At 34.4% G+C, this 17,164-nt stretch overlaps 1 protein-coding gene across 4 annotated transcripts in view; it reads right to left on the bottom strand.

Moving 5' to 3' along the window:
* MIGA1 (mitoguardin 1) overlaps positions 1-17,164 on the bottom strand; it is a 76,060-nt gene that overhangs the window by 40,857 nt on the left and 18,039 nt on the right. For all 4 annotated transcript variants that reach the window (XM_054566878.1, XM_054566879.1, XM_054566876.1 and 1 more), the window contains exons 5-7: positions 15,236-15,362; positions 11,948-12,081; positions 11,077-11,200 (exon numbers count right to left, since the gene is read on the bottom strand). In XM_054566878.1, the coding sequence (XP_054422853.1) occupies positions 11,077-11,200; positions 11,948-12,081; positions 15,236-15,362 (385 nt within the window). The remainder of the gene's footprint in view (positions 1-11,076; positions 11,201-11,947; positions 12,082-15,235; positions 15,363-17,164) is intronic.

Genomic DNA, 17,164 nt, shown 5'->3' with positions numbered 1-17,164 from the left:
AATACTTTGAAATTATGATTGTAAGCCTTAATGCATGGGAGAAAATTACTAGGCCAAATTTCTCATATGTTCTACAATTTGCACTCTGTATATTTAGAGGTCTGAGTATACAAGTTAAGCCTGTAATTCATGTCACTCCCTAAAAATAAACCCTCAGGGAGTTTATCATCCAGCCACAGTGATTGTGCACAAAAGGCAAAAAGGACAGAGTCTTAGAGCATCCACTCTGGGCTGTCTGACATCTGACTCAAGATGATAGGTTGAGGTATTTGCTCTTGCTGCCAAGCTCTTTCAATATTGCTACATGTTCTATCTGGACGCTTACCAAAAAAGAAAAATAATGTCTCTCTCGTGGTCAGGAGGTCCCACTTTACAGCTTTTCCTATTCTCTGCCAGAGAATTTGTGGCATCAGAACTAGACTGGAAAAATCTAATTTTCTCTTAGAAGATTTCTCTCTATCTCACCTAAATCCTCTTCATCAAAGAGCAGAAAGAAGGATGGATAAAAATATTTAAATTGCACTGGGCAACCGGTTCTTCCACAATCTCCTGCTAACATATAAGTTGATTGACTTCTTATATTTCCCAGTGGCTTGCCTAATGGTACAAAACAAGGACCTTCATGATTTATTTCCTGACACCTTTCTAGATTTCCTTCCCACACTCTCCTACATATATTGTGTTCCCAAGACATATCAAATGATGTACAGTTCCCTAGGCTTGGAATGGCCTTTTCTCGATGGTCTTCCTGGTGGACCTTCTTCCTTCAAGCGTCACACTTGTGAAGCCTTCCTTGAGCCTCCCATGAGTAATCATTGCTTTTATTTGGTGTTTCCATAGCACCTTCTAAAAACATTATTATAACACTTACTCCACTGAGCTATATAATTTTTTAATGTCTATCTCCAAAACTACTCTGTGTTAACTAAAAGCAAGGATGGAATCTTCTTTATCCTTGTCTCCAGTGTCTTATGCCATGTTTGACATATGGTAAGCAATCAAATGTTTGCTAATAATCCAGACCTAAGAGTCTATGAGTTCATTCTGTTAAAAAAAAATAGATTATAAAGAAGCCTAAACACATAACTGAAACATGCAAAGCAATCTTGTTGAGCTACAAAAATTCCTGGTTTGTTTTTAAAGGCTAAATTTGTTTCTACACATCAGTATGAAAGAATCTCAAAGCCCTTTGCTTCAGCCAAAAAAATAACATTCATAAAGTTATGCCTTAAGAAGTTTCCTGCTAATGCTGCTGTTGCAAATACATACTACTCTTTATAGAAAATGTAAGCATACAAACTATAAAGCCCAATTATTTTTAGAAAAAAATCTAATTAAAGTGCAAATTAATAAGACTGAACTTTATGTGTAAAACCATAACAACTAAACAATGTTCCCAAGAAATTGAGCAAGCTTTGTCGTTAATCAGGTTTATTTTTACACTGGTATTAAATTAAGAAATTTCATCTTGCCCTAATAGCCTAACCAAAGTAAGTAGAGAACAATATTAATTTCTGAATGTACTAATATTGAAATAAACTACTACACCATGTAATTATGCATACCCAGCATGTGATAACAGAAGTCTACTGGAGTATAAATCAGTCCTTGACGTTAGGTTTTAATTCATTTTCTACTAGTCTCTCACTAGCATTTATGACCAACTAAAGTCTAATTTTTACCAAAATAATTTTTAAATTTCTATTTAATATGAAAGATATACTTTTATTGTATAAAATTTGATATGTACAAAAATTACATATTTACCATAGATGTATATTTTTAATCAAAATACTAAAACAAACATTTGTGAATCTACCATCTATTTATGGCCACTTTCCCAAAGTTTACAAAATTATTTACTTAAAATTAAAAATAATATAATCATGCAGAAAACAGTACTGTATCTATCTTTTTATCTGATACACGTGATATATGAATTATAAGAAGTCACAGATATTAAGATATGTCAGTAAAAAACCACAGCAGATAACCAAAGATTAACCACAAGTCCCAAACAAGATGTGTTACTTTTAAGTTCTTAGACTCTTAGGCTGAGCACACTTCAGTTAGGGAGTACTCAGTTAGGGAATTGGAAAGGAAAAATTAAAAGAAGGCTCTTCTACTTTGCGGAGGGAGCTTAGGCTCTGAGCCTTATGAGGTATATACCAACTTACATTGCTTTCTGACTGCTTCAAAAATGTTAGTATTGACTGTCCAATCAGACTAGAAGTAAGCTATAGAAAGGGTTTTCGCCCTTATTTCATCACATGTAAGGCACGCAGTATGATTGGGGGTGGGGAGTGGAGGCAGAGGGGAGGGAGCATAAGGGGTGGAAAAGAAATAAAAAATAAACATGTTATCATCCACAAATACGTGGACTAGATACAAATTCCAAAGTAACCTATGATAAATTACTGGTGGCAGAACTAATAAGCGATCAGAAGGGTTGTTAATAACATTCAAATGCAAAGATCAACATTGTAGATACCAGCAACAAAAACTTATAAAATGTAAGTTTTAAAAAGATAGATACCATGACAACAAAACTATAAGGGACATCAGAGTAAAGATATGTAAGACCTCCATGGAGAAAATTTTTAAGAATTATGAAAGATATAAAATATTTAAATAAATGAAGAACCACACCATATTCATATTGAAAACATCAATATTATAAAAATCTAAATTCTCCCACAGGCTGACCTTTAAATGCAATGTAATAATCAAAATCTCAAAAGGGTTTTCATGAAACTTGGCAAGCTGTCCTAAATTTCACATGGAAGGGCAAGGGCAAAAAGAGCCATGGCAATGCTTCAAAAGGAACACAGTGAATGGACTCACCCTGCCGGGTGTTAAGACTCATAAAACCATATAAAACTACACTAATTAAGACACTGAAGCCAGTGCAGGAATAAATAGGCTAAAGGTGCACATATAAGACAACCTGACATGACAGAGGCATTTCAAATCAGTGAGAATAGGATATGTTATTCAATGAATGGTACTGTGGCAACTAGCAATCCAAATGTTAAAAAACAGTTATAATAATATACATTATAAAAACCAGCTCCTGGCAGATTAAAAACCTAAATATGAAGAGCAAAACTTTCTAAAGAAAATACAAAAGAATTCTCTTTATACCTTCTAAACAATACACAAAAAGTGTAAACCATAAAGGAAAGATTGAAAAATGTGGTAACATTAAAATTAAATATCTTGGTATAACTAGAGAGATGTTAAACAAAAGGAGGATATGAGAAGGAACTCTTGTACACTGCTGGCAGAAGTTTAAATTGGTACAACTACTTTAGAGATTGATTTGGTGCTATCTGCTAAAGCTAAAGACAAGCGTAATTGACAATGTATCAATTCCATATCTATAGCAATGGCTATCATTCTTGTTTGTCCATGATCTAAAGCAACAAATGCATTTTGAAACCCACTAGATAAAAACATATGAATATTAACAAAACAGAAGTTTCATAAAACTACTATATATACACAAATATATGTGTGTATGTATCATACAGGTATGCATGTATTATATGTATGTGTATGTGCATATATAATGCACTCACATATGTGTGTATACACATACTATGTATTTTCTTTAATGTTGGCTGCAACCCACTAAACTGATTTCATGACCATTAATAGGTCATAAACACCGGTTTAAAAACCTTTCCTAGAGGAATGTCTGTAAATGTGCACAGAGACGCACACAGGCATGTTCACTGGAACATGATGTATGTAAGTGTAGGTACAGGTCTATGACAACACCAAAATAAGTAACTCTGGAAAGAAGAAAATAATCAGGGAAAGGTTCATAGGTTACTTCAACTATATCTGCAATAATATAGTTATTTTAAAAATCTGAAGAATATGTGACAAAATGTTAGTATTTGATAAAATTTAAAATATCCTCTATACTTTTTATGTTTGTTCATTTTGTAGAGAACAAAAAGGCATGGGAACTTAAAACAAATAACAACAAAACTTACAGCTATAGAGGCATGAGAATCCTCTATAGAGATAAAAAGAAAAGGAATAAAAGTGCCAGAAATTTCTACAATTTTTTATAGAGAGAGATAGACTTATGGGTAGCAGTGCTTTAACTATATATTTAAGAGTAAAATGAAAAGAGTCATGAATCATACATTATATTTTCCTCACATCCTTTAAATCTTTTAATCTTTATTGATTGATTCTAGAGAGAGGAAGGGAGAGGCAGAGGGAGAGGGGTGCAAGAGAGAGAAATATTAATTTGTTGTTCCACTTATTTACGCATTCACTGGTTGACTTCTGTATGTGTCTTGACCAGGGATTGAATACAAAACCCTGGCATATCAGGACGATGCTCCAACCAACTGAGCTACCTCACCAGGGCCTTTCCTCATATCCTTTAAATAAATTAGTTTTGGTTAAATTTCTACTTAACTAAATATAAGCTAAAGTTCCATATTCAATAATAAACTGAAATAATAACACCAATTTACTTAAATGTACTGCCGAAAATCTTAAAGTCACCCATCTTATCGATTCACCTATCCATCCATATATCCATCATTCATATATTACTTGAAGGCCTCTGAAACAGAAATGCACATGAGAATCATCTGCTGAACTATGAAATACAAATGTATTTCACAATCCCAACCCCAAAGTTTCAAATTCAGTAGATTTGGAGCAAAGCCTAGGAAACCATGTTGTTGAAAAGCTAACAACGGGGATTCTGACTTGCTGAGACCCACAGACTTGATCAGCATCTATACTACAGTGCAGCCACAGTATCGGGCATTGAAAAGAATGTAATTAAATATTCCATCTTCCCACAAGGTATTTAAGGTCTAATATAAGGGACTGGATATGTACATAACTATAACGTGCTGTCAAAAGTAACCAGTGCTATTGGTGAAACTTAAACCTCCCATAACTTCATATTTCATTATCAGACTTCCAATCCATCCTCCAGGAAGAAGTTATGCTGGTTTAACACTTAAAGTTGCTCCCTTCACCTTTTCGTTTGCTCCTCCCTTTAGGAAGAGTAACTTAGCTAATACTGAGAGCCTGAGTAGTCATTAGGCAGAAATAAGATACAGTCACTGTTCACTACACGATTCTTGGTGTGCACTAGCTAGCACTGTCTATCCTCTCTCTCTCATATCTTCTAGAGAAAGGTCTAGTTAGGTCTGCAAACCTATCACTTTTGTGCTGGATCTCCCTCTCCTGAACTGGACAAGTGCTGACAGAGATTATAAAGGCAGGCAGAGAACCTGTATGCAGTTGATGGCCTAAGTGTACCAGGAGTTTGCTCTGCACTTTTACCTCTTCTCCAAAGAATTTTTTTTTTTAGGATTTTATTTATTTCTTTTCAGAGAGAGGGGAAGAGGTGGAGAAAGAGAGGGAGAGAAACATTGACATGTGAGAGATATATTGATCGGCTGCCTCTCACACATCCCTAGGTGGAAACTCAGCCCGCAACCCAGGCACATGCCCCGACCAGGAATCGAACCAGCAAGGTTTAGGTTCACAGGCCAGCACTCAATCCACTGACCCACACCAGCCAGGCCTCCAAAGAATTTTTTTGATGGTGAAGAAGTATAGAAAGCCTTAACACATTATCCAATATAGCCATTAGCAAAAAAAAAAAAAAAAAAGTCCAAAATGAAATTAATACTATTTTATAATCAACACCTGGATCTTCTTGTGTTCTCAATTTATTTGCAACCCGGAGAGTCTGATGAATCTTTAAATGGCATGCATAAGACCAACAAATGACGCTATTATGGAACAGAGAAAGGTATGAGTTTTCCTCTGGCTTGAAAAGCAAAGAAGAATGCACAGAGAAGTAACTTGGAAGAGAGCTGTATTCTACAAATGGAAAAACGGTTCAAAGAATGTTTAATTATGCAGTGAAACAGCATCGGCAAAAGAATGCAAAAAAAAAAAACTTACTAAAAACATGAAGGTAATAATACAGCTGAAATCTCAGAGAAGAATTTTAGTTCTAAAAAAGACCTTACTTAGATTGGCTGGCTTATATGGGAAAAAGTAAAACAAACGGTTAGAAAAGTGGTCTGAGAACCTGACAGTGATAAGATGAGAGCTCTGTACTAAGAAGGGAACTCACCCGTGCGGAGAGAGAATGGAGGCAGGAACCCAGTTGGGAGATCATTAAATCCAAGAAAAACATAATTAGGTTGCAGAGGAAAGAGGATGAATGAGAACTACATTGTGAAGCTGGAATCAACAGAATTTGCTAAATAACTTGATGTGCTGGCAAGAAGGTGTATACCCATTATCATTTTTTGTTTTCCTCTTGTCCATATGACAAGGTGAGGGATAGGAAAGCCAATAATCTTAGCTACATCTAGAATACTTTTGCAAAGTATCTGTCCTTCAGATGAGTTTTCTTTTCTAACACAGAAAAAGTGGATTTATAAAAGCATCCTATTTTTTTCTTGAATAAATAACTTTACACATGGCTTAAACACCTTGTTTCATGAAATGCAAATTTATGTTACTACTATGAGAAAAATTTGAAAAATTCACAGAAATGAACGTTGTCTAGAGGACATGATAATATCACTGTAAAACAAATTATGAACATGTGACATTCATCTACCTATAACCATGCAATTTAAAAATAATCTTAGAGCAGGCCTCATAAAAATTCTAGAATATAACTACAATATAAATAGAGAACAAGTGTTTACCATGTGCCCGTTCTAAAAGATGATACATGTTATTTCATTTAATCTTCATAATTCTATAAAGTTGATCCTAATATAGACCTGCACCTTAGAGCTAAGGAAGCTAAGTCTAAGAAAGGTCAAGGCTTACTTAGGTTTCATAGGTAGTAAGATTGGTAGAGCCAGGATTCGAACTCATGTTTTTTTTTTTTATTTTAAAGCCTACATTCTTAACTACTAAACATACTGTCTATAACTGAAATCGCATCAAAGTTTTTTGGTTGAGACTTCAAAAATTACAATAACGAAATTATATATTAACAATTGCAATTTAACACTTCCTTTAAAAACAGAAACTACAAATAAGCATAACACTTCTAGATGCTGTTAGCTAGAAGAACTTGCACACTAATGGAAATCTACACCGATGGTAAGTCAAGTCTCTGTGCAAAACTTCCACGCTCTGTCTCACTCTGAGTTACAGTAGCAGGTGTATACAAATCATGCCAGAAAAAGAGTGGTGACCTAAATTTACCATATTTTGTCATGTATAACGAGCTTCCATTTATAATGTGCACCCATGTTTTTGTGCACATCATATGTGGGATTATTATACCCATGGTATGTAATCATTTATACCCATGTATAATGCGCATCCTTTCCTCCCCCCTCAAAAATTTGGGCAAAAAAGTGTGCATTATACATGGCAAATACGGTAACTTCCAATGCTTGGAGCAGCACAGAATGGCATTTATGAGTCATAGGCATCTAATGAGTATTATAGATAAAATGTGCTGCCCTCTAGTGATTTCAACACCTCCCATTTAACACTGAACAGTCTCATAAGAAAAAAAAAATTATTATTAGAGAACTAATTCAGATCCTCACTTCTTTATGATAAGATAAAAACAGTAAATAACTATTATTTAAGTTATTAAGGAACAAACTTTTGGCATGTAAGACCAAATACAGAAACATACCCAATAATGATTATTCACTAATTAGAATGGTTAAGGAAATACCAGTATAGAAAATGGCAAAAGACGAATTAGACAGAGTGGTTACATTTTATGCAATGGAGTTATGCCTTAAACCGCAATTCAAACCCTGCCTTTTTCAAAGCTTTTTTCCTATAAGAATAAATGTAAAGAGAGGTTGAAGAACATCACAAATATTGTACTGTATTTCTTTTTCAAGGATAGTTTTAAAACAAAATAAATGACTATAATAAAATCTGTTTTTAAGAATGCTTTAAAAACATAAAGTATTTGTAGTAAGATGTTTTGTGCCACTATGATTTACTTCCCAAATATCAAAAATATTTCCTATTTTAACACACATGATAACTTGGCTTAGGGGTGCATTAGAGTGGTTTCAATTTTAGAGTTGGGATGCCAGAAGATTCTAAATTTAACAATAAAACTAAAAATAACAGCAAAATAATCACCAAAACCACATGTGGAAGTTCCCATGCAAGTAAACAATAGTACAGTTCACAGGATACTGACAAATGATGCTCAGTATTTCTGGTTAGCAGCTAAAGTGGTACCACCTAGAGTAGTAAGGATTTATAATTCACCAGGTCTATGAATTCTGAAACTAAATGATTCCTTATGACATTTTTTTAAAATTTGGGGTACTTGCATTATTTAAAATTTTTAGCATAAAGTGCTCTTTTGCACCATTTCAAATTCACAAAAATTCACTTACTTAAAATTAGCTCAACAGAAACATACTCTATTTTTAACAGCCTTTTTCTTTCTGGTAGAAAACATTACCTTTTTATTTGTTTTGTTTTAACAGTTTTATTAAATTATAATTACATACCATAATATTCCCGTTATAAGCATAAATTCAATGAAGTTTACTAAACGTATAGAGTTGTGCCACCGTCACCATAAGTCGGTGTTCGAATCATATTATATGATTTTTCAAACTGTTAACTTTACCTATCAAAGTAACCAAATAACTCATTATAACTAACAACTCAAAAGTTTTTTGGTGCTGCTATTTTTTAAAAAGAATATAGGTATGACTGACCAATAAACACATTGTTATCTAAAGAAATGCTAAGACTATTTTAAGTATACTAAAATAATCATGCTTAAGAGGATTTAAACTGTCCTCCTATAATCTTATCTACAACATTAACTTGGCAAACTACTCTAATATAGAAAACACAAAATGTAAAATTAAGTACAGTTTATATTTTGAATTCCAAATTGGTGAAATAAGTTTTGAATAAGTTAGAAATAGTTACTATTGTCAATAAAACCTGACACTTGCATCTTCCAAAACTAAGATGATTTGCAACAGTGTAAAACCAGCAATGAATACTTGGGGAAAATACCTACCTGCAATAAAGCTCAGCATTGGCAGTATTTCCAAATAAGAATGTAACCTCTTTGAAAAAAAAGTTTTACATTTTCCTAAGTTACTGCTTAAGGAGATAAATACACATATATTTTTAGTATAATATATAATAAAGTATCCCATGACACCTTCATAGTCAAGATAAAAAATGTGAAAGTAAAGTCAATTTAATTTATAGATGGTTGAACAACAAAGTGTTTTCATAACTCTTGGTAAAACTAACATAATATTGTTGTCAACTGTAATTCAAAATCTTTTTAGAAAAATTTTTAAAATAATCATCCTTGGTGACCTAAGATAACTCAAAAGTGTCATGCTGCAGCCCTGACTGGCTCCATCCACTTTAAGATGTGATATTATAATATAGTAAGTAATACATATTTATCAGCTTCCTGACACAGTGTTCCTAAAACCCTTGGAATTTCCTGAGTGATGTGGGTGACAGGACCACCTTTTATTATTTATAATAAGCCCCTTTCAAAAATATCTGACTTTATGTTAATCAGGTGACTCTTGGAGGGTGGGAAACAGTTGCCAAGGGGATTGGAAGATTGGGACTTTAAGCTCCGCCCCTGACTCCAGAGTGGGGAATGGGGCTGGAGATTAATCACCATGGCCAGTGATTTAATCAATTGCGCCTATTTAGTGAAGCTTTCCTAAAAATAATAAACTACAGGGTCAGAGAAGCTTCCAGGTTGGTGAACACATCCAAGTGCTGGGAAGGCGGTATGTCTGGAGAGGGCATGAAAGCTCTATGCCTATTTTCCATACCTTCCTTATGCCTGTACAAGTGAAATTTTTTACTTAAATTCAAAATGCATAGACATATAAACAACTGAAAATGCAGCTACTTTCAGTACTTTATGTTTAGAAATAAATGTGGAAAAACTTACCACTCATTTTTTTTACTAGAAAACAACAATTCTCTTCATTAAAAAAACTCAAATTATTTTAAACAAAAAAGATATAATTTTGTCTTATTTTATTCTTTGTAGCATTTACAGAAGTTGAGAAAGTGATTTTAATCATTCTTTCCATGGAAGACCTCACTTAAGAAGTCTTTTCAAAGTTCTTTTCTCTTTAAAAATAGGAAACAAAGGCATTGGTATATGATAATGTATGCATTGACTGCTTACATCAAAATCTAGTCTGCGTCCTGACTGGTGTGGCTCAGTTGGTTGGAGCTTCATCCCATAAACCAAAAAAAGGTCGCAGGTTCTATTCTCAGTCGGCGACATGCCAGGGTTGCAGGTTGGGCCCCAGGTAGGGGCACATGTAAGAGGCTACTGATTGATGTTTCTCTCTCACATCAATCTCACACCGATGCTTTTCTCCACCCCTTCCCCTTCCTCTTAAAAAAATAAAATAAAATAAAAAATCTAGCCTGTAATTAAAATGAGGCCCAAGAAATATAATCATTTAAAAATATTTTAAATGTATGTCATAAATTACACGTACATTTCTGAGGTGATGTATCTATATCCCATTTTTATATTATTTTTTATTTTTTTCCACCCACTAGCACTTTAAGTGAAATTCATTCACTTAGAATGTAGTTCTAAAATAATGTCACAACCCTACCTACTATAAGCCCTTGAATTTATATCTTAAAGCATTAAGTTCACTTGAAAAATAAAACTGAAAGAAAAAAAACAATGACTATGGTGGAACTTTGCTCTTTGCTATTTCATAAAAAATATATAACCATATTAATATACTGAAACAACTGATCACAAGAAAATTTTTTTTTTTTTTTCATTTTTTGAGAGAGAGGGGAAGGGAGGGAGAAAGAGAGGGAGAGAAACGTCAATGTGTGGTTGCCTCTTGAGTGCCCCCTACTGGGGACCTGGTCTGCAACCCAGGCATGTGCCCTGACTGGGAAGCCAATCAGTGATCCTTTGGTTTGCAGGCCAGCACTCAATCCACTGAGCCACGCCAGCCAGTGCTGATTACAAGAATATTTTTTAAAGCACACATTTAATAAAAACCACATAAAATACCATCTTACCAATATCATTAGCAAGAGAATTAGGATCAGATGCTCCCAGGGTGGCTTCAAACTCCTCTTGGAGACGATATGCTCTTTGCAGCAGAGCTTCAAGTTTATGGATAAATTCAGTACTAATAATATCCTACAAAGAAAGAAAAAGTACACACAACAAATATTATATTCTAATGTTAAACTTCAAAACAATTTTTCACTTTTAAATAAAAGGCAGAGAAAGTGAGAGATTTAAAAATACCACTATTGGGTGCCGAGAGTACTGTGACAGAAGTCAGAAGGCCTGGGTTCTAGCAGTGACTTTGGCTAAATTATCTCAGTCCCCAGGAGTCAGTGTCTTTATCTGAGAAACTGAGTTGGACTATATCAGGGATTCTTAAAGTAAGGTCCCTGGACCAGAAGCATCAATATTATCTGGGAACTTGTTAGAAATGCCAATTCTCACGACCTACCTCAGCCCCACTGACTTAAAATCCTGGGGATGGGGTCCTCAAATCTGTGTTTTCACAAACCTTTGAGACGATTCTGATGCATGCCCAAATTTGAGAGTCACTAGTTTAGATGATCAGTAAGTACCAATCCAGTTCTAACTCTACGTGATTTTTATGAATATAATGGAACTTAATTAAACCCAAAGCACAAAACACTTTTAAAAAATTCCTTCAAAAATCCTATCTGCTTAATTCAATACATACTTAGAAAATCAGAAAACTGAACAGAAAGAGCCCCCTAAAGAAACAGTTCCAAATAATCCCAGGGGAGAAAATAAACAGCTCTATTAAATGCCACAGAAAGCAAGTGCATGGAATCAGCATTAAAAATAGTTTGATTCCTCCAACTATGAATACCACTCTCAAAAAAAATCAATCATCCTTACATCTACACTTTCTTCAGCAATGGCATCTCCTGCACCCAATTTAATGGAACTACAGGCTTCATCTTCAGCTTGTCTATTTCGAAAGGTTAGAGCTTGTTCCCATCGACGCAATGCCTCTTCAAATAATTCCATACCTAAAATTAAGAACAGAACAATTGTAAATAAGCAAAACCAGTACCAAAATAAAATCATTTGGGATCTGACATGTTTTTCATACAGTTATCCTCAATGGTAAACACAGTGTGACTATAATTTTGGTACTGAAGAATAATTTTATGTTCATATCATTTCATAGTAGAACCTTAATTTCCCAATGTATTCCAGGCCTATAGTTCCAGTCAACCAAAAATCAGAGAGAAATAACTAATGTTTCATTTATTTTAAAAAAAATGTAACTCAAATGTATATGATGTTTGGAACTTTTCTAATATAATATCATGTATTCATCAAAAGTGCAACAATAGCAGCTATTTTTTATAGTCACACAACTATCTTTCAAAATAACACCCTAAGTTAAAAAGAAAACTGATAGGTAAATAAAATAAACTAGTTGATAAAAAGCTATGAGCTTTACAAAAGTTCTCAGAAGGAAAGAATAAAGGTAAGAGGAAATAAAATAGCATAGAAGACTAAAATACAGTCTCTTTTATCTCCCCCCTCCCACCACTAACAGGTGTCTTAAACAAGTAAGATACCAACTTGCTGATCTAGATGGATAAATTGCTGGGCCAGAGTTAAAAATCTCAAAGATTATAGGAAGAACCCATAAAGGACAGTTCAAGTAGGAATTTCATATCCCCGACAATGTGGGAAAGTAGGTGAATATGTGCCTCTTTTCCTTCAAATTAAAATGAAATAAAAAGGCTTACCAAAACAAAAATATTTCAAGACTTTAATTTTTCTAGACATGTAAAAGAAAAAGATCTTTAAAAGCTACTTAAGAATCCAGGCAAGTCATTCTCAAGATGTTTTTAAGATATGATAGTTAAAGAATACCTTGCCTCTAAAACCATTTCTTCAATTACTGGAGAACCTACAACTCTAAGAAAATAAAATGTTCTTAAAATGCAATTTAGATCTTTCCTTCTTCTTTTATTTTTTGGAGCAAAGAATCACTACCTAGATCTTCCTTCGAAGAAATTTAAGCACTTAAAAGACAATTACTGTGTATCACTCTCTACTCTCATTTCTCCAAATTATTCTATTCTAATTCCTTCAGCCCTTCCTCACTCCTTCCACTCTCTCTCCATCTGATTATTTTGGATAAACATTAAGGAAGAAATACCTAACAGCAGAGTTGTCTCTCAGGAAGAACTGGGTCTTACCTCACTGAGGAACATGGCCCAAACTAGCACATAATCCTCAGTTTTGTAACAGAATTCAAACATATTTTGGGTTGGCCAAAAAGTTCATTTGTTTTTTTTCTGTAAGATGGCTCTAGTAGCACTTAATTGTCTTTAACTTCATTTGAAACAATTTTGTTAGATTGTATTGTGACAGCTGTCATATCAGCATTCATTTTAAAAAAATTTACCAAAATTGGTGAATTTTTGTGTAGCTATTTTAATATTGAAAATGGAAGAAAATACATAATATTTTGGCATATTATGGTTTATTATTTCAAGAAAGGTAAAAACACAACTGAAATGCAAAAAACAAAAAAGGATTTTGTTTATATGTATATATAAACAAAAAAGGATGGAGAAGGTGCTGTGACTGATCAAACATGTAAAAGGCGGTTTGCGAAGTTTCATGCTGGAGATTTCTCGCTGGATAATGCTCTATTGTTGGGTAGACCAGCTGAAGTTGATAGCAATCAAATAGAGACACTAATTGAGAATATTCAATATTATAACACGTGGAAGATAGCAGACATACTCAAAAATCCAAAATCAACAAAGTTATTGGTGACAATGAAAAATGTGTCTTTTATTTCCTGGAAAAATCTAAATGGAGTTTTTGGCCAACCCAGTATGTCATCAGCCTTTTTTTATGTCATCAGTCTTGTAAAGGGAATTGAAACAATAGGTGGGTGACCAGGTGACCTATAGAGCTCTTACCAATCCTGATTCTATGGTACTCACTCCCAGCAGCTTCTCTAGTTTTGCTCTATTCCTCATCAATATTCCAATAACCTGTGAGGTAGGTTTACTAGACACAGAGTTATCCTGAAGCACATGGACTTATTTCTCTGAAGACCTTTGGAAAAGTTTGCAAAACAACTACTCTTACACCTTTTCCCAGAGGCGGGAGTACCTACTGTGATACTAGTGGAGATGATTAGTCTTCAACTATTCTAGACTGTGGGAATGCATTCAGAGACACATAGTCCTTCTGCAAGTCATCATCCCCTTCACTTCTCATTGGCCAAGCCTACTTGAAGTTTTTTGCTTTGGTTTTTAAATTAGTATGCATTTCCATTAAAAGGAATATAGCCTGAAATAGAGTAGAGAAGAACAGTGATACCCATTTGAAAAAGTATTTGATCTGACTCAGTGTTACGTTCTCTGGTTTTCTTTCTGAGCTCCTGTGAGACTTTCTAGACATGCTCATGGTCAAGGCGAGAGGAATACTGAGATGTAAAACAAAGGCCTTCTTTCTATTTAAAATTTTCTCTGGATATAAGAATACAAATGATAGCTAGTGGGTTCTGGTAGATTCATTAGATAAGAGTCAAGAGATTAGGTTAAGTGAGTATAATAGACTGAACAATGTTCACCCAAAGGTATCAGGTCTTAGTCTCTGAAACTTGTACATATTATCTTATAAGGAAAAGGGGTCTGTGCAGATGTGATGAAATTAAGGTTCTTAACATGGGGAGATTATCCTAGATTACCTGGTGGGCCCTAAATTAAGTCACAGTTTATGAGAGTAAGGCAGAGGGAGACCTGATATACAGAGAAGGTGAAATGAAGACAAAGGCAGAAACTGCAATCAGGAGGCTACAAGCCAGAAGCCACTAGACGCTGGAAGAGGCAAAAACCATACTCTCCTGCAGAAGGAGTATGGCCCTAATAAGATCACGATGTTAATCCAGGGATAAAAGGTTTCAGACTTCTCGCCTGCAGAACTCTGAGAGAGCAACTTTCTGTTTCAACATACCAAGTGTTAATTTGTCACAGCACTCTGAGGAAACTAATATAATAGGTTGGGTTATATAAACAAGATTCAACAGATATAAGAACATTTTTTTAATTACAGTTGTTTCCTTTAGAACAGTTCATAGCTCTTTGGTTTTTACATTAAATGTGAGTATAATATCTTAAAACTTTATTATGTTATTCTTACCCATCAAGTACAAATTCTCAGGAGTAGTCACAGGAATATTAACAAGTTTAAGATCATCTTCCTCTGCTTTGTCCCAGGAATTAGAATTGCCACAAGCACAGCTATGACAAGAATTGACACTCTGGACCTAAAATTAAGATGGACAAAAGTTACTTCAAAAATCTCTTTTTTAATAGTATTTTGTGACCTTTTATATTTATAAATTACTTATATATATTCTATCCCTGGTTAAACAACCCATGTAATTTCCACCTGAAGACCCTAAAAATTCTAAGCCTTTATTTGCTCAAAAATACACAAGTAGAACAATATTTTAAAAGTAAGTCAGTTATTTCCATCAAAAATCTTTTTTATAGTTTACTCTTTTATTAAGTATTTACTTATAAATTTTATCCACACCTACCAAATTTGATATGAGGTAACTAGTGTTTACCTAAAATTAAAAGGTTGGAGTGACAGGCAACAAGCATCTATTTGAGATCCATAAAATTAGCTAACTCAGGCAGCAATGATTCAGGCAGGAGTATCAGTAGTGTTCTGAGTAGGAAAGGAAGGCAAGGGACCAATTACACAACGAGGAAGGCATTTCTGTCAGTGCAGATAAGCTAACTTTATATAATTCAATCTGGCAATCAGCAGTCTGGTAGTCATAATATCTGATTTCTTGTTTTCTTCGCAAACAGTTATTTGGGGGTACAATGCTTCTTTAGGCCTTTAGTACAAAGGTTATTTTGCCCTGGTTTAACATGCTGAAGGTTTGTGGTATAATAAGACTTGCAGGACAGTTTTCTGGGATGGCAGCTCTGACTCCATTTTAAAGTGGCTCTGTTTGTATCATTTTTTACAATAGCTTATTTTCCTTTTAGAATTTATTACAATGTTCATTCTCTACTAAATGATAACTTAATTAAAAAATCCTCTATCATTTTCCTTTCTCTAGCAAGGTCCACTGAGCCAATCATTTCGGTCACCTCTGTGCAGAAAACTCCCAAATCTTTATCGTCAGTTCTGCGCTCTCTTCAGAAATCTAAATGCACATTTCCATCTGCCATTTGGTGACTACACCTGGTTCTTCTGCTGGCATCTCAAACTATATCAGAAAAGTACAACAAAAAATTTTCCTCCTCTCACGTTCACTAGTAGTACATACTTCAATCCCCATAACTTGTACTTCAATCCCCATAATTTCTCAAACTAGAAAACAAGAAGTGACCTTTAATTTCTCTTCCCACACCTCTCAGATCCAGTTCCCAAGTTCTGTAGACCCTGTCTCCTCCGTTCCACTGCTGTTGTCGTGACCCTCATTTAGGCCTTCATCGAGAGGCACAAATCTGGGTTCACAGACCTAGCAATGGACTCGCTCTGTCAGGGGAGGCAAGTGTAGTAAAGTGACTCTGAAGACTTTTACTCACAATATTATCATGAACTTCATTTTCTCTACCTCCTTGTCAAGAACAGCTTCAATTTTCCATTGAGAAAACTTAAAACAGAGGCACTCTGACATAAAAGTCCAAATTATAGAATGGTCATCTACTTCATTATCCTGCTCAGTTTCACGGAGGAACTACAAGTCTGCAAGCCTTTGATCTAGCTCGTACTGATACAAAACAGCCTTCAAAAAATTATCAGATTTTTAGGCATTTAAGAATGGGACAGCTATATATTTCAACAAAATACAGAACAAAATATGGTGTTCTATAAATTATTTTTTAAAAAGTTTTTTTTTAAATCCTCAGCTGAGGACATTTTTGCTTGCTTTTTTTTTTCTTTTTTTTTTTTCTTAAGAAAGAGAGAAGAAGAGAGAGGAACAATGTGAGGGAGAAGCATCAATTGGTTGCCTCTTACATGCACCATCCTATGCGTCCAGATTTGGGGATGTGACCTGCAACCTAGGTATGTGCCCTGACCAGGAACTGAATTCACAGCCCT

This window comes from Pteronotus mesoamericanus, unplaced genomic scaffold, assembly GCF_021234165.1.
Source record: "Pteronotus mesoamericanus isolate MK-2021 breed Mesoamerican mustached bat unplaced genomic scaffold, CSHL_Meso_final contig_181, whole genome shotgun sequence".
NCBI classification, from domain to species: Eukaryota; Metazoa; Chordata; class Mammalia; order Chiroptera; family Mormoopidae; genus Pteronotus; species Pteronotus mesoamericanus.
The sequence above is the reverse complement of the archived record's forward strand: the minus strand, read 5'-3'. Positions and strand labels throughout refer to the sequence as shown.